Source organism: Falco peregrinus, chromosome 4, assembly GCF_023634155.1.
Source record: "Falco peregrinus isolate bFalPer1 chromosome 4, bFalPer1.pri, whole genome shotgun sequence".
NCBI classification, from domain to species: Eukaryota; Metazoa; Chordata; class Aves; order Falconiformes; family Falconidae; genus Falco; species Falco peregrinus.
In genome coordinates, this window is record NC_073724.1 from 64105595 (window position 1) to 64129121 (window position 23527).

At 37.9% G+C, this 23527-nt stretch overlaps 1 protein-coding gene across 4 annotated transcripts in view; it reads left to right on the forward strand.

The window, feature by feature from the left end:
• TMTC4 (transmembrane O-mannosyltransferase targeting cadherins 4) overlaps positions 1–22277 on the forward strand; it is a 59136-nt gene extending 36859 nt beyond the window's left edge. For 3 of the 4 annotated variants that reach the window (XM_055802741.1, XM_027784758.2, XM_027784768.2), the window contains 9 exons: positions 1671–1842; positions 1927–2058; positions 9561–9640; positions 9813–9920; positions 10044–10185; positions 10848–10962; positions 11461–11573; positions 18129–18198; positions 18714–22277. In XM_055802741.1, coding sequence (XP_055658716.1) covers positions 1671–1842; positions 1927–2058; positions 9561–9640; positions 9813–9920; positions 10044–10185; positions 10848–10962; positions 11461–11573; positions 18129–18198; positions 18714–18865 — 1084 coding nt within the window. In that variant the 3' untranslated portion in view covers positions 18866–22277. Of the gene's footprint in view, positions 1–1670; positions 1843–1926; positions 2059–9560; positions 9641–9812; positions 9921–10043; positions 10186–10847; positions 10963–11460; positions 11574–18128; positions 18199–18713 lie in introns of those variants that run through there. The other variant, XR_008746992.1, reaches the window with a different exon arrangement.
• The last annotated feature ends 1250 nt before the right edge of the window (positions 22278–23527 follow it).

Sequence of the window (23527 nt, forward strand, 5' to 3'; positions counted from 1 at the left end):
TTTTTGCAGGTCCTACTCTGGACTCACTCCAGCAGGTCCATGTCCTTCTTATGTTGGGGGCCCCAGAGCTGAAAGCAAGTGGGGTCTCACAGGAGCAGAGGGGGTGAAGCACCTCTCTGGACCTGCTGGCCACGCTGCTTTTGATGCAGCCCAGGATACGGTTGGCTTTCTGGGCTGCAAGCACACATTGCTGGCTCATGTTGAGCTTCTCATCCACCAGCAGCCCCAAGTCCTCCTCAGGGCTGCTTTCAATCCATTCTCTGCCCAGCCTGTATTTGTGCTTGGGATTGCCCTTGACCCACGTGCAGGACCTTGCACTTGGCCTTGTTGAACATCATGAGGTTTGCATGGGCCCACCTCTCAAACCTGTCAAGGTCCCTCTGATGGCATCCCTTCCCTCCAGCACGACGACTGTGCCACACAGCTTGGTGTTGTCACAACCTTGCCAAGGGTGCGCTCAATCCCAGTGTCCGTGTCACCAACAAAGATGTTAAACAGCACTGGTCCCAATACTGACCCCTGAGGAATGCCGCTCTCACTGGTCTCCACTTGGACATCAAGCTTCTGACCACAATTCTTGAGTGCAACCTCCTGCCAGTTCCTTATCCACTGAGTGGTCCATCCATTAAACCCATGTCTTTCCAGTTTAGAGACAAGGATGTCATGCAGAACTGTGTCAAATGCTTTGCACAAGTCCAGGTAGATGATGTCAGTTATTCTGCCCTTATCCACCAATGCTGTAACCCTGTCCTAGAAGGCCACCAAATTTGTCAGGTACAATTTGCCCTTAGTGAAGCCATGTTGGCTGTCACCAATCACCTCCTTATTTTCCATGTGCCCTAGCATAGTTTCCAGGAGGATCTGCTCCATGATCTTGCTGGGCACAGGGGTGAGTGACTGTCCTGTAGTTCCCTAAGTCTTCCTTTTCCCCCTTTTTAAAAATGGGCGTTATGTTTCCCCTTTTCCTTGGCCTTTGTAACAAAAACCTGACACAGACCTGGGGTTCTTAATGCCTTATGTCAGCTCTGTAAAAGTAAAGTACGTGGTCTCAGTTGTCTAAGCTCTGTATAGTCCATAAAGTTATCTGCTGAGGATTACTCATCCTAACATAGATACCTAAAAAAAGGAAGACAAACTGTCCTTGAGAAGTGCCTTTCTCTGCTGATTGTAGAAAGTGTGTAGATTACTAACTTTCAAGTGGTTAACCACAAAGGATCCTGCTATTGGTGTATTTGTTAGGAAAGAAAACACTCTCTTAGTAGGATATGTACCTAAGTTTCTTCTTTAACAGTGACCTACATTTTCCCCCTGTTACTGTCTTACTGGTTCCAAAAATAGACAGGTAGCTTTTTACCATTACTTTTTCTGCCAGTGTATTTTAAATAGGAATTATGTAATTAATGTGTAATGAGGCTGTTTTCTGGCCTGGAAGCATGAACATTGTTTTTCTGGAAATTATAGCTAGGATTTTGAAAGTCCCTGATGGAATGCAGTGTCAAAACCACTGAAATTTAAGCTGATTTTGTTACTAGCTCTCAAAGGCTGCTTTTGAATGCCCTGTTCCATACGCACATCCTTATACAATGTTTAAATGAAGTTTATATGTTAAGTGGAAAAGATACTTTTGTTAAGATTTGTGGTTAATTTGAGAATCTGTTTCTTGTTTGCAGAATTCTTACACTGGGACTTGGATTTCTTATTATCCCTTTTCTTCCTGCAAGTAATCTGTTCTTCCGAGTAGGATTTGTTATTGCAGAGAGAGTCATCTACCTCCCCAGTATTGGATATTGTATTCTGTTTACATATGGATTTAGTCTCTTGAGTAAGCAAGCCAAGAAAAAGGTACCATCAAAACAATCAGTAACGTTGATGGTGAAGTGCTTCAATTGAATGGTTTGTTTCTTAACTTGGCTCTCTTTCCTTAAGAAAATTCTCACTGTGGCAGTACTTGGAATCTTGTTGATAAATGTTATGCGCTGTGCGCTCCGCAGCAGTCAGTGGAGGTCAGAAGAACAGCTTTTTAGGAGTGCACTGTCTGTGTGCCCTCTGAATGCAAAAGTAAGTCACTTGTGGACTTTTTTCTTTTCTTTTCTTTTTTTTTTTTTTAAGTGTTTTGAAATGTGAGATGCAGAAGGTGTTATGCATAGTTAATACATTGTGGTACAATGTTATTCACAGTATTGCTTGGTGAAAGAATATGGCATTGACATGTCAGACACCTAAATTAGAGTGGTAGCATAGTTAAAATACCAGACAGTGCAAATTACAATATTGTAATTCAGAACTTGGAGGGTGGGAGTGGAGTGGGGAGGGAGGAGGAGGAATACACTTCAGTAAAGGCATCCAGTCAAATTGGAAGTACAGCTAATAAAATCTACTAAAACAATTGTGCATATAATTGCAAGTTATTACAATAAAATACAAAAAAATAAAGTAAGTTGTAGGAATGTGTTCACCTGAATAATGCCTGTGCGATATTTTCAGAATCCTTTTTGTGTACCTTCCAGTGATATATATAGCTAACACAGCTAAGGGGCAAAGCAGCATATCCATCAGGGTAAAATCTTTGCTCCCGCTTCTGCTCTTTTACAGCGGCTGAATGGGCTAGAGTATTCAGACATGGGCACTAAGGAAAACTGCAATATTCCCTCCAAAGTCTTAGTGAAGGAACAAGTGAGAGGGTGGGACTGGACAGGATGTTTCACCGAGCTGAACACCAGTGTTTGGCATAGTAGACTGAATCCAGCCTGCTAATAGAGGTGACCTCCGCAGCAGCCCTTTGATAGCTGAGACTGTGATCTATTGGAGCATACCACAGAGCTCTGATGTTGTCTGAATTTTACAAGAGATTCTCTTTGAAGAGCCTAGGAACAGGAAGCTGCAGCTTGTCAATGAAAATACATTGATGTTTTAAAAGAGTAGGTTTCTGTAATCTAAAGTGGTATCTAGATAATACAGATCAAGACAGATTTTAAAAAGCAACCTGTGAATGCTCAACTTTCTTTGCAAAGAGAATTATATGCTTTGTATTCCAGTAGATACTAATATGCAGCAGTGAGCTGTAAAAAACATTTATGGCCAGTATTTACAACATGATGGTGTCTTTCAATAATCTTGGATTTCAGTACATAGAAAAAGAGCTGTTGTATTTTGTGGCAGTGGTAAGCAACCATCTTCTTTTTAATGATGACCTCAGTATATCTTGTTTTCTGGATGACAAGTGCATACTATAAATGGAGCAAATGCAATCTGTTTCTTTGTGTGTAACTCCATCCATCTGCCACGGTAAGAGTGCTTTAGACAGATCCACACTCTTTGCCTGTGCTCCAAGCTCCTTGGACTCAAGCCATGTCTGCCTGGGAAGCTGTGTGGCTGTGTTCGCACAGTGCTGTGCTTGAGCCGATAAGCTGTGTGCAAGCTACTGAACTAATGCAGCTGGTTCAAAGCCAATGAGTGTACAGGGAAAATGAGCTTGTGTTTGTCAACATTGGGCCATGTAGACATGCCTGAGCTGTATTGCTGCTAGTGACAGCTTGTGCAAATGGAAAGTGCGGTGATGTGAACAGGGAGGGTTTTGTAGGCTCGCATTCCAATTTTGCTGAAGGAGTAACTTTGAAGTCACAATAGTAGGGATCTTTTCTAGGCAACAGCATTAGAGAGTCCATGTATAAGAGCCAGTCTTTTTTTTTTTTTTTTTTTTTTCTTTATGGACTCAGCTATATTTACTCAATTTGTCACAAGGTAAATGTAAGAATTGGAACTAGGTTCTGTTCTGATCTTCTGTTGTTGTCTTGAAATCGCAGGCTTCCTTTAAAAATTACTCCACAGGACTTTATTTCAGTGGCCCATTTATTTCAGTGGGAGGTTGATGCAGACCAAAAGATAAAATACAGATAATAACTTTTTCCTGTTGTTTTTGGAACATCTTTAATATGTGTAATGTGATCATGCTTTACTTCCCTTATGTAGCAGCATTCCAGAATCTCCAGTTGTCTCCCAAATAGCAACAAAAGCTGCAGCTCCTCATTCAGGTTTTGTGGTACAGGTCTCTTCAATTCCAAATTGTCTGTATGTGAGCAGCGTACAGTAAACTTACCTTAATGCTAAGTAACAAGTAGTTACAGCAGTGCCATCTCTAATTTCAGGACTCATTTTCTTTAAACATCTCTTTAGATGGAGGTGTGGAAACTGCATTAAATCAGATTGTCTGGTGGCATACTAGTGAATCTGCCCCCTTGAGTGACGGATGCATCTAGCTCAAGAGGATGAAATTTAGGATCAGCTTTGATAAATGTTGCCTAGTGATTTTAAAACTTATAGGAAATGAGCAGGTACTATAATGAAGTTATAAAAATTTTTACTTTAAAAAAAACAGGTTTATAATACAGATTTTAAAATATTTTAAATATTTTTGAAATTATTTTAAAAGTTATTTATTGTAAATATTTTAAATATATATGTTATATGGTTTGGTTTTTTAGTTTTTTTAAGGAGCAAGAGAGAAGCATGTTACAGATCTTGGTTAAACATGTCCAGGAATATGTCACACATTTGAACTTGCATGGTCCTGCAGTTAAGTTGGTTTCAAAGGTTGTTAGGCTGAAACAGTATACATTTTGATTACATTTGGCAGTATTTTTCTTAGCTGAACAGAAGGTCCATGTGTATTGATTCTATTTCCTCTTACCACCTTTTTTCATACCGTATAGACTTAATTCCTGGAGCTCATTAGTGACATACACTAGTATGAGTTAGAACCAGGCCTGTGGTGTTTCTACTAAGGCAAATTTTGTGAACAATTATAGAGACTGTTTTCTGCTGATATGTTGATTATATGTTACAGGTAGTTTATGAATGTGGAATATTTCAGTGCTGCTGGCTTAAAAGGCTCACTGGATCCAATTTTGTGTCTTTACATTTGACGTTATGTTGCAAGTATATCCTGGAGTGCTTTGTTGAAGTGCTGAAATATCTAATTACAGGCTATGATAAAAGCATAACTACTCTTTCACCGTATCAGACTGCTGGCTTTGGTTTATTCCTTAGCTTCAGACATCTAAATCTGAGCAAGTTATCTGGGCTACTTTTATAACTGGGGAGGAGAAGCTGTCCCTTTTAGCACATGGTTCATCATCACCTTGGACTAAATGACTGACATAGGCCAGAAGGACTGCACCCTAGATCTGTATGTTTCCTTCCACTGATGATAAAAGGAAGTCCTGACAACTAGAGCAGATGTGGATACATAAGGTTGTGTGAGATTTTGCCTTTGCCCTACGGCTGTTCACAATTTCTTGACATTGCTGTATCGCTTTTCACCTTCTGAGGTCATTATGCATTGTTTCTTTTAATTTTAAAGATTATTCCCAAAAATGCTCATTTGACTGCCTTTTTTTGCTGTTTGAAGTGTTGGCACTGTTGGAAGTGCCAGGTTTTCTTGGCTTTTAGCAAAGCCGTGTCAGTTTTTAAGAATCCAGAGATGCCCTGTGTTTCTGGATGACTTCCTCTGATTATCTAAATAAAATTTGCAATTGCATTGTTAAATACATGGGAAATAGCCACCATTTTTCTTTTCCTAGATTTGAAATAAATTAAATGATTGTAAATCACTAACATTCTGTATGTAATCTCTGTGGTCTCCTTGCTACTGGCTTTTCTCTAAAGGATAGAAAAGAACCCGTTTCAGTAGCAACTTTTCTGCAATGATAAGTAAGGAAGTTGCAGTACGACAAAATGTGTTACTAATCAGTCTGCCTTGACATACATACTAAGGGTAGTAACTTTGTACTTGATCCTTTGACAAACTTGTAATAATTACAGTTTGCCTAAAGACAAGCTATGCTAATACTGAAAATGTACAACAGTTTGTGAGATTACCTTTCATACTTTCTTAAAAGGTCTTGTAAAACCTCTTTGTAACAGAACAAGATTTAGTGCTTTTTAAGGATTTATGAAGCTGATCTAGAGAGCATTTCCATTAGATATTAAGACATTTTTTTTCTGTGCTATATATTAAAAGGGGAATTTACCTTTTTACCTACCAAATTCTTCTGCAGAATTTACCTTAAGTACTGTGGCCTGTGTTTATAGAGGCTATCTGCAGTGTTTTCCCACACGGATACCATTTTAGATGTCAATTTTTTTGTATACAAGCATAGTCATGAAGAAGAACCTTTAGACAACATTAGCTGCACAAACAAAATGTGAAGATTATTTTAAAAACAGAATTTCAGTAGTAGAAAAAATTGTTTGAAATAAGCTGGCATTGAACAGAAGCATCTGCACATTTCTGTAGAAATTTTGACATCTGTGCTTTGCTTCCATCCTTCTCAGCAAATGTTCATATTTGCTGAAAGGGTGATTATAAGCAGCTAGAAGAGACAATAAAATAGTTTATAATAGTAGTGCTCCTGCTGAGGGGGTTTACCTCCTAAAAGATGATACTACATTTCAGTTTCTTCCTACGTTGATTTGAAGAAGATTAAAAAAAACAACCACCAAACTAAAAAATCAGTTTGACAGTAATTTTGCTTTTTTACAGGAAAATATTTTTTTTCCTCTCTTGCTCATTTAAATGTACCTATACATTTAAGCACTTAAGAGTTTAAGCACTATGTGTGTCTAACATAGAATAATATATAGGGCTTTTGCTCTTTTACACTGGTTTCTTAGGCCAATTGAGGTGTTGCAAACAGACAAACGCATAGAGCCAATTCTTTGGCTAGGCTATGGTGCCATGCTTATGTTAACTTTAAACAGTACATGTCTGGTAAGATCAACTAGGTTCCACCCTAGGGTATTTTTACCTAATTGCCTTGATTTTGGAGAATACTGTGTTGCTATGCGTCCCTGAGAAATAGCTCCTTTTAGAGCTATTACTGTAAATTACCTGGGTAGGGTTGATAAAGGAGCATGTGGGCATAATGGAATACATAACTCTAGTTGATATATATCTTCAGTCATTTAATAATGAAATGCCGTGTCTGCTCTTAAATGTTTGATTAGGAAAGGAAAATCTTCCCTCCATACTATATTTGTGGTAGGCTGAGGAGTTCTTTTGGTACATTTGTTTTAGTTTTTCTTCTCTTCCCTTCTTCTCTGTCACCACCATATTCAGAGGAACTAAAGCTACAATTTCACTTGAAGGGAAGTTAGGAAACCTACATGTAACAAGGAGCTCTTCATTTTCCGGGGGTATTATAGAGAAACGTAGTTTCCTTTCATGAGAAGCTTTATCTGAGGACAGAAAAAATACACCATCAAAAATGCTAATAGTTTATTTAAATGATTTTGCTATTGGTTTTAATAGACTATAGTACATATTTTTAGTTCACAAGATGGACAGGTAAACTTAATATTTTATTTAATGTTTTGACTTAAGAGAATTGATAATCTATCAGATTTCTGCAGTCTGCACAATTCTGTTACATGAGAAAAATATTCTTGCTGCTGTTGCTTTTGAGATAGAAATGGATATGAAGAAGATACATGTTTTAAAAAACTGAGAAAAATAGAAAGTGAAATGCAGACTGTTTCCTAACATAAGACTGCTGATGTTAAACACTGAATGGTTGGTGTATACCAAGTCTTTTCTCATATGTTCTGTCCCTAGTCTTTTAATTTTTCAGTAATGCTTATGACTTTTGTAAAACATAAAAATAAAAAAGACTTTTGTAAAGCTTCTTGAAAGAAATTGAATCAGTTGAAATGTAATCTTGTTTGCTGATATTGAAGTGTGAAGTCAGGTATTTTGAGGGCTAATATGTGTTATTGAGTGAAATCTTCTTATTTCTTCTGTTTTGCCACAATTTATCTTTTGTCTGGAAAAACAGCAAAGTTTAGTAACCTCATTTCCTCAGAATAAATTTTGAGTCTGTAAAGTTCAGCATATATAATCAGAGCAATCCAGTTTGGTAAGAACTTTATTATAGTGTGCTGAAAATTTTCTGGAAGAGATATATAAATAAATTCAGTCCTAAGAAACATTTTACTGTAATGATTCCTGAGAAAACAATGCTATTCTGCCTTTTTCTTTCCTTATTTTTTTTTCCCCACGGCCACTTAGGAATGGCTATGTCTTGATATAAATGTATCATTCCATTGCTTTGTTGGCATGGGCCTTGTCATATTTTTATGAATGTACAATGGAAGTGCCTGGATATTTTTTTTTCTTGGAAGCTGTGCTAGAAGTGCTTTTATGGGATGCTGAAATTGTGTGCTATTTTATGTCTTACAGTTTGAGGAGCTGCTTCTGTGTATGCTTAGTAAGCTTTGCTCTCTGTAAAACCAGTAACCAGTGAAACTACTTTTTCACTCATTCTAGAAAGCACGGAAAATGTTCTCAACTTTATTTGTGGATGGTATGTTACTGCATAGTCACAATCATATAGAGATAGAATCCAACGATTAAATACCCTAACAGTTGAGTTCGAACAAAATTATGTGTGCTGGATCAATAGGTCTTGGGTATTCTGCCAATTAATTTGATGGATATATGAGATAAAATCCTTTTTTGACTGTAGGAGGTGAATTAGAGTTATCTAAATGAATTACAAACCTATCTTTTTGTACTTTAATCAGAAGTAATTCCTGCATAGTGTTTTTTGAAATTATTTGAATTAGATTTTCAAAGTATGGAAGAAATTACAATGTGTGTTTGTTTTAGATGAAGTATATATAATTTGTTTTCAAATAGTGAGGTCATCTAAATAATGAGTTCTGATCTAGTTGCTGAGAAATCTATTTTCAGGAGTCTGTACTCACAGTACTTTTCTGTTTTTTCTGACGTCGTCTTCTGAGATTTGTCTTAAAGTAGCATTTGAGATGTCTTCCAACTCAGATGTCATGAAGTGTATTTATTCCTATCTAGTCCTTGCCGTAAGTTCAGATAATGCATTTTCTTCCCTGTAGCCATATGTGAAAACTCTAGACCCATCCTTCATTCTCCCATTTTTAACAGGCAAGGACTCCAACATTTTGCTATGCACATTATTTCTATTTTAGAGATGTTCTTTTATGTATTTTTATCCCAAGACAATAATAGTATGTGTGTGATATTTTTTTGTTTGTTTTCGAAATTTGGAGCTTAGTTTTCCTGTTTCTTCTAGTATATGCTATAGTGAAAGCAAAGTTTAATCAACACTTACATTGCTGTAGTGTTTCTTCTGCTATGGTGGATTTGATTTGAGTCAGACTTTCTCTTATATATCTGACACATAAATGAAATGAAGAACAGGAGGTCTCCAAATTAAAAAGTCTTGTGGAAGGTGTGGTGGGCTCATTTGTAAAATCAAGAAGTGATTCTTGATTTTTAAGATATTTAAGAATCTTTCTTAAATAGCTGAAACAGGTAATCTGATTTATTAATTTATTCCTCATATTTTGTCTTGCTGTCTTCATTGTATATGTTGTCCAGTCTTAAGTACCCACCAACAACAAAAGCCAGCATTGAATGATGCAAGTGGGGACTGTTTCTATTTGGAGTAAGAATTTTTAGCAACTTGGCTCCACAAAATATCTGACTGTATAGCAGCTGGTAGAATGTTCATCTGTGTTTTCAGGTGCACTACAATGTTGGCAAAAACCTGGCTGACAAAGGAAATCAAAGTGCTGCAATCAAATACTACAGAGAAGCTGTAAGGTATTTGGAATTTTACTGCTTTAATGATCTATGCTAAAATTGCTTTCATGTTTAACATGAAGAAAATGCTTAGGTCTTCATTTTCATGATCTGCAGCATTGCAAGAGCTAGCGATTTGCATAGTAATACATGTCCTATACATAATAATAATCTCTTAAAATTTAAATTTTAGGTTGAATCCTAAATATGTACATGCCATGAACAACCTTGGAAATATTCTGAAAGAAAGAAATGAGCTTCAAGAAGCAGAGGAGTTGCTGTCTTTGGCTGTACAAATACAGTATGTTTAGAACAATGCTAATCAGTGTTTTGCAACAACTGAGCAGAAATTATGCAATAGGATCTTGTGTTCCAAATGGTCAGTTGTCCTCTGTCATGTTTTTTTTTTTCCCAATTTGCCCAGGCCTGATTTTGCTGCTGCGTGGATGAATCTAGGAATAGTACAGAACAGTTTAAGAAGGTTTGAAGAAGCAGAGCAAAGCTACTGGACAGCAATTAAACACAGGAAAAAATATCCAGATTGTTACTACAATTTAGGGCGGTTGGTAAGTGCTTTTGAATAAATTATAGACATGACAGGAATCTGTGTGTGTATGTATATATATAAATTCTTCTATCCTGTTAAATGTTGATAGTTATTCCAGTTTGCTTGGTTTGTAGTTCAGGGTGATTTCATATTTTTGGTAGCTTTTCCTATTGCTTTCGCATTATACTTGTTTCCATACAACCTTTGGTAGTCCTACTTTTTCATTTGAAGAGGTATAAACAAAAATATATTTTGGTCTTTTTTGTTCAAGAGAGATTAATAATTTCGCAATATCAGACTGTTTTGCAATCATTGCTATGCTGTTAGGTAGTATAACTATGCCAAAAAACCTCCATTTAGATTTTGCAAATATTTATATAAAGTAAGTATTTATTCTTTTGTGTAGATTTCTAAATTGTATGCTGATTTTCCTCCTTATCCTATTGGTACATGCATATTTGAAAACAAGTCTGGCTTTCAGAGAAAAGCAGGGTAAAAATAGTATATAGCACTCTATCCTCCATACTACCATAGTACTCTTTTTACATTTCTTATTTTTGTCTATAAAAACAAGTTATGCTAGAAAGATATGAGACATTAACAACTCTTTGGTGTCTTTAGTGCATGATAGGAAAGTAAAGCAAATCAGAGTGAAATTACTGGGGTTTTCTTCCTTTTTAGTATGCAGATTTGAATCGCCATATAGATGCATTGAATGCATGGAGGAATGCCACAGTTCTGAAACCAGAGCATAGTTTGGCTTGGAACAATATGATTATATTGCTTGATAACACAGGTATAAGCCTATTTGAATGTTTAAATGAATAATTCAGTGTCTAGCAAAACTGAAAGCTTTATCTTTATTTACCTAAAAGGACTTCTGCCTCTTCTTTGGCTACCCAGAATCTCTCTATAAATATACAAATCCCTTCTGATTCAGTGGTTTTAAAGCATCACTTGAAATCCAGCCCATAAATTGATTTTCTGATCCTTATTTGAAATGCTATCGTTGTGCAAGCATGTTTCTACTGAAGTTTGTATAGACCAAACTTCAGAAGTTTTGAATCTTTGCTTTGTTGCTCTTCTGAAGTTCTTACCTGTTGAAAACAAAATGGAGGTTTCCTGTTGTCTTATTCTGTGGGATTTGACCTGTGTGTGTGAGAGAGATACCTGGTTTTCTTTAGAAATACATGTAGTCAGCTATTTATACAATATTCGTGCTTGCAGCATGAAAAGTATCTAATAAGACTGTGTTAAAAGATGTCTTCTCTTTTTCCACTGCATGGGCTCCCAGGCAATCTAGCTCAAGCAGAAGCAGTTGGAAGAGAGGCCCTGGAATTGATACCTAATGATCATTCACTTATGTTTTCATTGGCAAATGTACTGGGGAAATCGCAAAAATATAAGGTAGGTAACTAGAGCTTTCTGAGTGCTGGGTTTTGGGTTTGTTTGGTGGGGTTTTTTCCTTTTTAAGCTCTACATAAATGTTTCGTAGAAAGTGGTTGAGGAGGTCATCGTGGACTATGACTTGGATAATCAGGTTTCAATGCCCATTTCTGTCCCAGTATTGCTGTGTGATTCTGGCCTAAGTTCATCCCACCTTATTTTAGATGCCTGCATTATGAATGTTGCTGCCCTAAACGATGTCAGTGGTCAGTGGAGAGGAATAGGCTCTCAAGCACACTAGAGGGCAGTTAGGGTCTTGTATTGCTTCCCTGCCGGTAGAGAGAGCCTGCTCTGATTTAGACGCTTTGGTTCAGGAACTAAAATTAGATGTGAGATGCTAGTCCTTGTGCTTTCGGTATGTAAAGGCAGCAAGATTTACCATTACCCAATATGAATTGTAGCCTCTTTGCTTCTGACACTGTCTAGAATAGATATATATAGATTTTGCTAACCCCAGACTGAGGATGAGGTACTTGGGTAATCTCAGAATACTTTGAGTAAAAGTCCATGCGTTGAGCAATGTATTGAACTTCCTCTTGGATGCAGTGGACCAGCCTGCGAGTGGTACCTCGGCATTACCTACTTATATTTACAAGTAGTAGTGGTAAATCTAATGGAACTGATGAGAATGAGTTCTTTTCAAAAAGGAATTGTATGAGCTGTTAGAGAATAAATCATACACAGTTAATATATTTAGTTGTTTTAATTGACTCTATAGTCACTGATTTATGTATGTGATGGGGACGAATTAATGATCAAGGAAGTTTTTCATATTCCTCAGAAAAACATTTACTGAACTCTGGCTTTCGGGGGTTTTATGGCTTTCTGAATAGTGATGTTAGCAGCACCGAAGGAACATCCTCAGTATACACCAAGTAAGAAGATTTCATGAGGTGAAACTTCTCAGAATAGACACATTTTTCCACAGGTTACTATGTCCACTTAAATTGCTACAGTCGTATTCAGCTGCGCAGTCATGACCTTGTCCACATGTGAAGCCAGGGCCTGTGACAACCCAGCACTTGCTTTTATTTGTGTTAATGATGCTATTAGATGCTCCATTACTGTTTCTGTAGACTGGATGTAGACCTTTTTCTCTATATGCTCTATTTCTTTTCTCTCTCTGCCTAAGACTGTTATAAAATATATGTTTTAGATTAGTTTAATAAAGTTCCAGAAGGATACAAATTTATATCCAGAACATATAAGGGATGAGATTATAGAGGAGGTAATTGCTAGCATTATTTTGGTGAGTCATGACTGTGAAAGAGTAGAGAATTGTATAGTTATTCATCAAGAGCAGAATGCAGCATGACAGAATAAAGAGCATTTATAAGGAAATAAGTAGGAAAAATAAGTTGAAAACAAGCTATGAAACTTCTCCAGGTGTAGGAGAAACAAGTCTGTCTTGGTGGATTTAAAAAATAAAAAGGAGGTAGTGATTTTGATTGCTAGCTCTGAAAGGTCATTTTGCTGCAGGGGAATGTGTTGGAGACAAAGTAGAAATGATAGTAGAGGAAAGTGAAGCTTTCAAGTCAGCATCCTGAAAAAAGCAGAAGGAGCAGTGGAGCCCGCAGAAGAAAGCAGGGAGCCAGTGAGTGTTTTAATAGTTCAGTATGGAGTAGTAGGTTTGCACAGAGCAAAAGGACTGAACTAGTCACTTGAAACTGATGGGTTATAACAGGGAGAGCAAATTAAGGGAACTGGAAAGTGGACTGACTTAGAAAAGGTTATGATCTCAGCAACTGTATTTTGCATCACCTGGAAAGAGGAGATAGAGTTTTTTAAATGGGAGAATGCTAAAAGACTTATAAAAAGCACGGGAAAGTCAGATTTCTTGTCTGCCCCCATGCCATGTAAAAACATAGAAATGGATGGCGCTCTAAGGATTTTTATTGAGTGTTTGGGATGGGAGAGAAGGAGGGGGAGGGTAAAGACTGTCAAGGTGATGGAGGTAATATTCAGAGGGCTGCCTGGCTGTATCTGATGTGTTGTATAACCTCAGGCATTTCATTTATTAGGTTACATGTTATGTGTCTGTATAAAAGTTGTTACTGTATTGGCTCAGTTGCCATAAAGTAAGATTTGTCCTGGGTTTTTTGTTATCTCTTGAAAGCATGTAGTAATCAGAGTCGAAAAGGTTTTACTATGTTAAGAGAGATTTCCTTCCAATAAGCACACAGTATTCTTCAGTTTCAAATGCACTTTGATTTTCAGCAGAAGATGGTTTTGCTAAGTGACTGAAAAAAACCCTAACCCTTTATTTCTGTTTGTATCTACTCATGAATTATTTATTGTTCCAGAAACAAAAGCACATAAAGGATGGGTTGTTTTGGTGGGGTTGTTTTGTTTTTTTAATTAACATCTGTTATACCAAGTTAGAGTTTTCCTTTAAATTCTTGTTCTTGTCACAATGGATGAAGAACCAAGCTATCCTTAGTTCTTTGAAAATGTATGCTGTATTTTTGTTATGTATACATCTATGCTTTCTCTGTAAAAAGTACAATAAATTGAAACCATTCAGCATTTTTTATATTTGAAATAAAGCCAGACTACAGTTTTGTGCTGTTGGCCTTGGCAGCAGATGGAATGCAGTGTGCTTACCCAAAGCCTTCGCTATATGTAGTGTGCAAGTTTCTTGGCAAGACTTAAAGATTTGGCAAGATACAGCAATTTGAAATATCACTGCTGTACTGGAATGTATATTTACTCCATATATCTGTAGTAATATGAATATGATGCACCTCAAATAGCCTTTAATCAGCCAGTATGTTTCTACTAGCTGCTGAGCAAAGTAGTGGCAATAAAAGTGTTTTCAGCATGTAGTTGAAGATCCATGGTAATGGCAGCCAACTGTGAGAATCTATTTCATTAAATTTTCTGGGAATGCATTGCACATATTGTCCCATCATGCTTCAGTTAAAGGGTGAGTCTATACATTTAGGTATTTTTTTCCTTTATGTAGGTGGCAACTTTTAGGCATAAGACTGAATTAATTGGACAACACATCATTCACTTTGCTGTTAACCTGCCCAGTGAAGAAAGCAGATATTTACTTACTAGATCAAAATACTAAAATTTGCAGGGGGAAAAACACAACTTTGTAGGACTTCTGATAACTACATGCTTTCAAGTGCCAATCCACTGTTATTTTTAGGCTTGGATGGTGGCATGAAATGAGGAGGTTATCTTGCAACACCACTAGGCTTGCCAAATGTTTGAGTCTCAGTGTGTTTCTTAGGTGACTGAGTTATAATCATATTATAATTTTGACTGGAAAGGACATCTAGAGGTCATCTAGTCCAACCTTTGACCCAAACAGGGCAATCACCAGCTGAATCTTGAACATCTGTATGGATGGAGATTCTAAATCCTCTCTGGACAGTCTTCCAGTGCTTGACCCACCCTTATGGTAAAAAAAAAAAAAAAAAAAGTTTCCTTTTATCTAATTGGAATTTCTCATATGCCAGCTTGCATCCATTGTGACTCATCCCATCTCACAGACTTGTGAGAAGGGTCTGTCTCCATCTTCTCTGTATCATCTGATCAAGTAGTTGTAGATAGCAATAAGGTCTACCCTTCATCATCTTTTGAAGACTGAAGAGATCCAGTTCTTTCAGCCGCTTTGTGTGCATCTTGTGCTCTAGCCCCTAACCATCTTGGTGGCTGTCAGCTGGACTCACTAAAGTATGTTCATGTCTGTCTTGTAATGGAGGGCCCCAACATGAACACATACTCCAGACGTGGTCTCACAAGTGCTAACAGAGGAGAAAGATTACTTCCCTGGACCTGCTGGCTGTACTGCTACTTAATACAGCCCAAGATGTGGTTGGTTATCCTTGCTGTGAGGGTGTGCTGGTGGGTTTTATTCAGTTTGCTGTCTTACCAGGCCCACCAGATCCATTTCTATAGAGCTGTTCCCTAGACAGTTGCCTCCCAGCCTTTACTTTTGTGTGGGGTTATCCTATCCCAGATACAGGACTTTGCATTTACTCCTGTAGAATTTCGTGAGATTCCTGCAGTCCAGTCCTGTTCAACATCTTCATTACTGATCTGGGTGATGGGGAAGAGTGTACCCTCAGCCAGTTTGCAGATGACACAGAACTGAGAGGAGTGGCTGATATACCAGAGGGTCATGATGCCATCCAGAGGGACCTAAACAGGTTGAGGAAATGGGTTGGTAGGAAACTCATGCAGTTCAACAAGGGGAAGTGCAAAGCCTTGCAGCTGGAGGGGAACAACCCCAGGACAGTATATGCTGGGAGCCACCCAGCTGGAGAGGAGCTTGGCAGAAAAGTACTTGAGTATCATGGTGAATACCAGAATCATTGAACATGAACCAGCAATGTGTCCTTGCAGCAAAGAAGGCTAACGGTATCCTGGGTTGTGTTAGGAGTGTTACCAGCAGGTTGAAGGAGGTGATCCTCTCTGCTGGTGAGTCCTCACCTGGAGTCCTGTGTCCAGTTCCCAGAGAGCCATGGACATACTGGGAAGAACCCAGCAAAGGGCCACAAAGATGATGAAGGGACTAGAGCATATTTCCTATGGGGAAAGGTTGAGCCTGGAGCAGAGAAGTCTCAGGGAGAAGATCTCTGTATATAAACACCTGAAGGGGGATGCAAAGAGGATGGAGCCAGGCACTTTTCAGTGGTGCTGAGTAACAGGACAAGAAGCAATGGACCAAAACCAAAACAAGGGATGTTCCCTCTGTTCATCATGAAACAGGTTTTTATTGTGACTGTGACCAAACACACTGGCACAGGTTGCCCAGAGACAATGCGGAGTCTCCATCCTTGGAGATGCTTCCTGGACATAGCCCTGGGCAGCTGTACCTGCTTGAGCGGGGAGGCTGGGCCAGATGACCTCCAGAGGTCCATTCCATCCTCAACCATTCTGTGATTCCTGCTAGTCCGTTTCTCTGTCCAGTCCAGGTCCCTCTGAATAGCAACTCTCCCCTCTAGTATATTGACCACTCCCTTCTCTTAGGTGCTATCAGTAAAGTTTTTGAAAGTGCAGTTGGTCCCACCATCCAAAACATTAATGAAGACACTGAATATTATGGGTTTCAGAGAGACCACTGTATCCAGGAACTTAATAGTCTGGGTATGAGAATACTGGACCTGCTGCCTATGCCAGTGAAAAGCAATGCTAAAATTTGCACTATGGACTCATATACTCCCTGAATTTCCAGACATCTTGTTCCCTTCTTCACTCCTATCCAAGTATCAGCAAAAGTATTTGTTGAGAACCCTAGGGTTTGTAATTTCCTTGACCTGAGAAGATGAAGCCAATGCTTTGAAAGGAGCATGTAGTTTGGGTTCGAATTTGGACATACCAGGAAGCTCTTAAGTAACTCAAAGTTGAGTGACTCAATCTTGACATCAGAAATTTCTTGTCTGCCTGAGGGACCTTTACAGAGACTTACTTCATGCTTCACATAAGAAGATGGTGGAACCAAAAATCTAGCTGACAGGTTTTCTTTTTCAGTAGAGCCCATGTTGTGTTTTGTGGATGTAAGTAATAAAAGCTTAGTACAAAGGAAAGGCCTTTTCCCCAGGTTATTGTTCTCGCGTACCTCAGACAGCAAGTATGTGCATTCAGACGGAAACCTTGCCACATGGAGGTAATTTTATCTTCAGGTCATTTGCATTGAAACTGAATAGGCAACTTTCCCTAAAACATAGCACAGCATAGAAATCTATATAAAATTCACTCTCTAAAATACCTAAACTTGCATTCAAGTGAGGAAATATGCTTCCTTTGGATTGGAGGGGTGTATCTTCTTAAACTTCTGCAGGAAATATGCTCTGAAACAAAGGTATCTATATTAGTAGCTAGTTTGGGAAAATCAAAATGTTTGCATTAAGAGGATAAATTTAGCTGTGAATTGTTCTCTGAATATTTGGTGAGAGAGCTCAGGTTTTCTAAGTCCTCAGATATCAACAGTCCTAAGAATAAACACCACAAGTTTGAGTATGGAAAAGAAAATTTTTTAAGTAACAGGCACGCAGCTACTCTTCATTGACAACCATGTCAAAAGATCTGTTTGGAAGGGGTGTACTGGAATGCCCCTATTTTAAATGATTAAAGTTGTTTTAAAGGGAAGGGTGCCTAAAAGCAGTTTGCTCAGACACTGAATTATATTATCTTTACCTTGGTTGAATAAGTAAGGAAAACTTCAGTAGCTAATGTTTGAAAATATTGTAACTAAGAATATAAAACAAACCCAAAACCAAACCAAACTGCTTTGCAAACTTCACTAGCGCTTAATAGCGCTCTGCTAAAATATCAGCTTGTGAAAGCATGGCACGCACTTGTACCATTATTACTGTTTTCTGGAGGCTGTAGCCACCTGAGCTACGGGATCACGCAGGCCCAGAATATATGCATAGTGGTATCATATAGATATGGCATAGTTCAGGAGGGGGTTTAATTACAATCTTGGGTAAATTTTGCATTATTTTATATACTACAAGAGTAGACTGTCCTGTTGACTTGTTCTTCTAAATTATTCAGGAATCTGAAGCTTTGTTCCTCAAGGCAATTAAAGCCAATCCAAATGCTGCCAGTTATCATGGTAATTTGGGTAAGAGCCTTCCTAACTCTTATCAGCTGTGTTGTTTGTTTGCTTCATATTCATTGTGTTTAAAAAGAAAAAGCAATCTTGAGCTTTCTTCCTGCTGGGCAGATTTCTATTTTACTTCCTAGAAAAACTGCCAGCCAGAAGAACAGGGCACTAAACCAGAAAAGCTGTCACACGATATGACAGATCAAGAGGGCTGCACAATCCAGCCCAGAGGTAGCCGCACTTCAGTGTCTGCAAATTGGTTCATTTATGCTATGCTTGTAACCCACAATGAGCTCACCAGATAAGAGCTGCCATTTATGGCTGCAATGTAATTCATTCCTTCATCATTCCCATGCCAGTTCTGCTCCCAGGCTTTGCTCCTGCATTTGGCAACAGAACAAGCAGCTACTGTGTCACTAGCCAGCCAGAGACCCTCACTGGAAACAAATGCTTTAATGTTGTTTTCCAAGTGATTGGCAAGATTGCACTTTATTCAATGATGTTGCTAATGTATTTCCTCACTGATGTTCCAGCTGTGCTTTATCATCGCTGGGGGAATCTTGACTTGGCAAAGAAGCACTATGAAGTCTCTCTGAAGCTTGATCCTATGGCACCCGGGACCAAGGAAAACTACAACCTGTTAAGAAGAAAACTGGAGCAATTGCAAAAGAAAAGCGGTGCCTGATGTTTCTTTTCAGGTTGTCCGTGCATGCTGTTTATGATTAATGTTACATGGGTACTTTTGACCATGTGAAGGATTCAGTCATTATTTCTCAAAAACAATAACACCACCAGCACCATACACTTGAATGCCCAATTATGCCCTCCTCCAGATCCTAACATTTCAGCGGAGGGATCATGTTATTTTATTCTTGAACTGCTTTTAAAGCCCCTTAGAACATTTTTATAGGTATATGAAAGCAATGCAGATGGAATTTCATAGATTTCACTTGTAATTTGATATCTTAATTTGACTTTTTAGTAGCAGGATGAATATCAGAAGGCAGTTTTATTTCTGAAAGTGATTCTTTAAAAAGTGTAATTTCCTGTTTAAATCCTGATCTTTTCAAGTATGAAGAATATCTGTCCATTTCAGTTTTATTACTGCCTTCTATTGCCGGTCCTGCAGAGCCAGTGGAAGGGTGGATTCTCTCCAGCTTTTGAGTTATGCCCTTGTTCTTGCTTCTGGCTCTACCCTGTGAAGTACAGGAGTGAATGAGGACAAAGATTTGACCGTAAATATTTGTCAGCCCGTGTACTGCTGAGGTATGCTTGAGCAAAGAAAATACTCTCAGGTTAAGATGACAAGCAACAAAGGGAAAAGAAGTGTGACGCGGCAGTGGAGTCAGCTAGAGTTTCTGTTCTTGCAGGCAGCCTCATTTAGCGCAAACAGCTTGGGCACCAGTTCAGAATTGCTTTAGCTCCTGCAGGTCGGTGGTCTGAGTACAGTGTAGCAGCTACAGCAGCTAATTCCTGTGTTCTCAGGCATTTCAGTGCTTTCTGGTTTAAGGACATGATACCTTTCAGCCTCTATATTGCTGGTGAATAAGGAGAGAATTTCTGTGAAAAAGTTAACTGGGCAGAGGACCTGACCTTGGCTGTTGATGTATTAACTGGAAGGAACTCAGCTTCACCTTTGTCTCCCCTGGCTCATGTGTTTGCTGAAGCGGCAGTTAAATAAGCATAGCTGTTAATGCATAAACTGATTAGGTTGATATGGGATGATCAGAGTGGGTATACGTTGATACAATGTTACTTTTGAAAATGTGCTATGCTTTAATACATGTTTAAACTCTGGTTGTCCAGAGCTGTTTGTCTTGTGCTAGTATTTACATTCTTTCTTCAGGAGCTAGTCATATGTCTATTTATTTGTGGTGGGTTTTGTTTGGGGTTTTTTTAAGGTTGGAAGATTGCTGTTAGATGTTTACCTTTCTTTTCATATGCCTTTATTCTTTCCAGCCATGTCCTTCAGGAAGAAATTGATCAGTGCAGTATTTGTAGCTTTCCTAATTTGTCCAATGATTATTGTATAGGAGATTGTGTAATGTTCTGCATATACAACTCATATCAGTGTGGAACCATTTAAAGTGTTGGGGGAATGCCTGCCATAGGACAGGATGTTGCATGACCTTGCCATCTGACCATCATGTAACCATTCTACATATATCCTATGTTTTGAACCTACAATAGGATACTTTTACATTATAAATTTGCGTGGAAATGACAGTTGTTTCAAGAACCAAGTGTATCTACAGAGCACGCTGCAATACTGCAAAGCTACCAAAGCATCCTCTGACAAAGCTAGTTTGGGTACTACAAGTAGTGCGGCTACTTTAATGTAATATTCTTGTCAAACTAACTGTAAATATAGCTATTAAGAGTGTGGTAGTGTGGTGCTGTCCACAGGTTTGTCTTTGAATGAATTAATATGCCTACATTACATTGTATGTTGCCGTACTGATTTTAGTTGATGTACCAGAGACAGGTATTTGTGCTGTTGCAGTGCTCCTCTCCTGCAAGTATAGCCTGTTTTTCACCAGGACTCATTAATTCATATAGAGTACTAGGTTGATGCAGTTGTTTCCATTTCTTCTGTTTTTTCAGAACTTAGTCTCTGAATATATTTGCGGGATATAAACATGCTCTTTGATAAGTATCTGTGCTGATCCAGCAGAACGCTGCACCAGTATGGCTAGTCATCTTCTAATAACCAGCATAGTTTAGTCTGTAGCAACTTTGCTACCTGAAACTTGCTGAAATAGATACACCCTTCAGTACAAAGAGCAGATTTTTGCAGCTTTCCATACATAGCCTAGTATTCATCAGATATAGAGAACACTTAGCTACTTCAGTTGTGAGGTGTTAAGAGTTGGAATCTGGCTGGATGAGCTAATTTATAGCAGAATATAAATGTGTCTAATATAATCAGGTCTTTTCTGTATATTTGGAATATGACATACTGAGTTTAAATTATTATTTTCATCATAAAGTTCACATGTATAGTTTTCCCTGTTGCTTGCCATATTAGCTTTACAAAAACCCAGTAGATCAATATTACATATGGGGTATGAATTCTCTCTAGGTCATTGTAAACCAAAGTTGTTGTAGGAATTTCTGTGTGGAAGTCAGTTTGTCTTTCTACTCAAGAGTCTTAGATGGAAGAGATATGCCAACAAATTGGATGTTTTGTTGGTATTTAAAAATGGTGTTTACTCTTCAAAACAGACAACATGATTTATTCTTGATTAGTTGTCTGGCTACCTGTATGTATTTTTCTGAGGGTTTGTTTTGTATCATTTTCAGTGCTATAGAAATTCAATGTGATTACTTATGTGATGGTTATAACAAGGATACACTTAGGTCTGAGTGTAATGTTGAGGCAGAATTAGGTTCAAAAGAAGCAAAAAACAAAACTGATATTTAATAAAAAAATCCTTGAGGCTTTCAAGAATGCTAAATATTTTTTTTTACTTTATTTTCAGAAACATTTTGAGAGTGCAAATAGTACAGTGTGTTTTATTAAAATTGTTATAATGTTAACATGCTGTTTGCTTTTTCATACCTCATAACTGACTCCTGGAATAGTACAGAACACACAACCTGGAAGAGACAAAGGTGAAAAAAAAGTGGGTTTGTATGTAGCTGTTGTTACATTGTCTGTTTTTCCACCATTTTTTCCCCACTTTACCTTTCCACCATTATTCCACCATAATTACAGAAGATTAAAGTTTCCTTCTTACCAGCTGGCCTGCTTGATTCTCTAGTGAAACTGAGGAAACCTGGATACCTTTTTTTTTTTTTTTTTCTTCAAAGATTGCTTGTTCAAATACAGTTCTGAGGAGTGAAATACAGAATGATGCAGTGCACAGAATGGAGTCTGAAAAATATTCACAATGACTTCTATGGATGGCAATCTTTCTTCACCAAAAAACTTCCAGCGGAGTTCCCTAATTGTGTGTTTCTCTTGTGTTTAGACCAGTACCATGTACATTAAGTTTTCTGTTATTTAATTTCATACTTGGGATTTAAACTTTGAAGATATGGGTTGTGCGTTTGTTTATGGACACTCAGAAATAAAAATCTTTAGTACTTTTGAATAGTTTGTTAAAAATATTGGGCCTATTCACTGCGAACTTGTTTCCTTCATATTTGAGATACCTGCATCTGAGCTATGCATCCTAGTTTCTTTGTATAGTCACTAGGGAAGAAAACAGGTAATCTGAAACATGACTCATGTACTAAAGAAAGCATCTTTAGGATGTAAGGTATCATATACTTGAAGCAGGTACTCCTTTTAATTAACTTCAAAGGATAACTAAGATGATCAGCTCATATATATGAAGAAAATCTCACTACTGCTTTCAGCTTAAGTAATCTGGTCCCATACACCTCCAGCATTCTCGTACATTATTTGCACCGAGAATATTAAAAGACTAGCATTGAAGCAAATTGGCAGGAACTTGCCTTGAGAGTCACAGAGTTATAGTAGCTGGATGAGGGAATGGGATGAGACAAATTAAGAGAGCTTTGGTTTCTGCAGACAGTTAAATTTATGTGACTGATAAAGTATCCAAATGTGAAATCTACCTATGGAAACAGAAAATTCAGGTCCAGTTCAATTCATTGTTAGCTTGTCTAGGATGGCAATAAATAGTAACAGCTTTTTATTGAATTGACTTCTCGTGTCCTCCACTTTATTTTAAAAGCAATCCAAAGCAACTGTAAATTTGCAAAGGTGAGATTTTTTTTTCTTAAAGTCGCTATTTAAAGCTGTAGCTGTTATAACGTTAAATGTGATAGCGTATCCCATTTTATACAGTGAGATTTTTTAGTTTAAATATCTTAATATTTATTTGCTGGTTCCTGCTTGTTCCACATTCCATGTGAGCATAGGTACATTTACAAACCTATCATTACATGTAGATTCCCACATGATTCTTGACTTGGCCCTTTCACTGAACAATGCTTACTTCCACAGCTCTTGATACGACTCTACCAAATGTGTTTATGAGGGTATGATTAACTCAAAAAGACTAAAATTTGCTAGAAATAAAAGGGAGATCACGTGGTTGAATTTCTGCAACATAAACGCCAAAACTTGTGTCATGCACCACCATAAGCAGCAGGTACCACTGGGCACTTTAGGCAGTGTCCTGGGCTCCATCATAATGTGAAGTGGTTGTACATAGGTGTAATAGAAACACAGAAACTTGGACCCTGTGCTATAAGGAAAAAGGACCGTATATTGCAGCTCCAAAGAAGAGCCATGTGCATTGTGGCATGGGTGTTCAGTGTATGTCAGGTACATGTCAAGTGGTTCAGGGCTTTTAAAATTAAGTATTTTTGT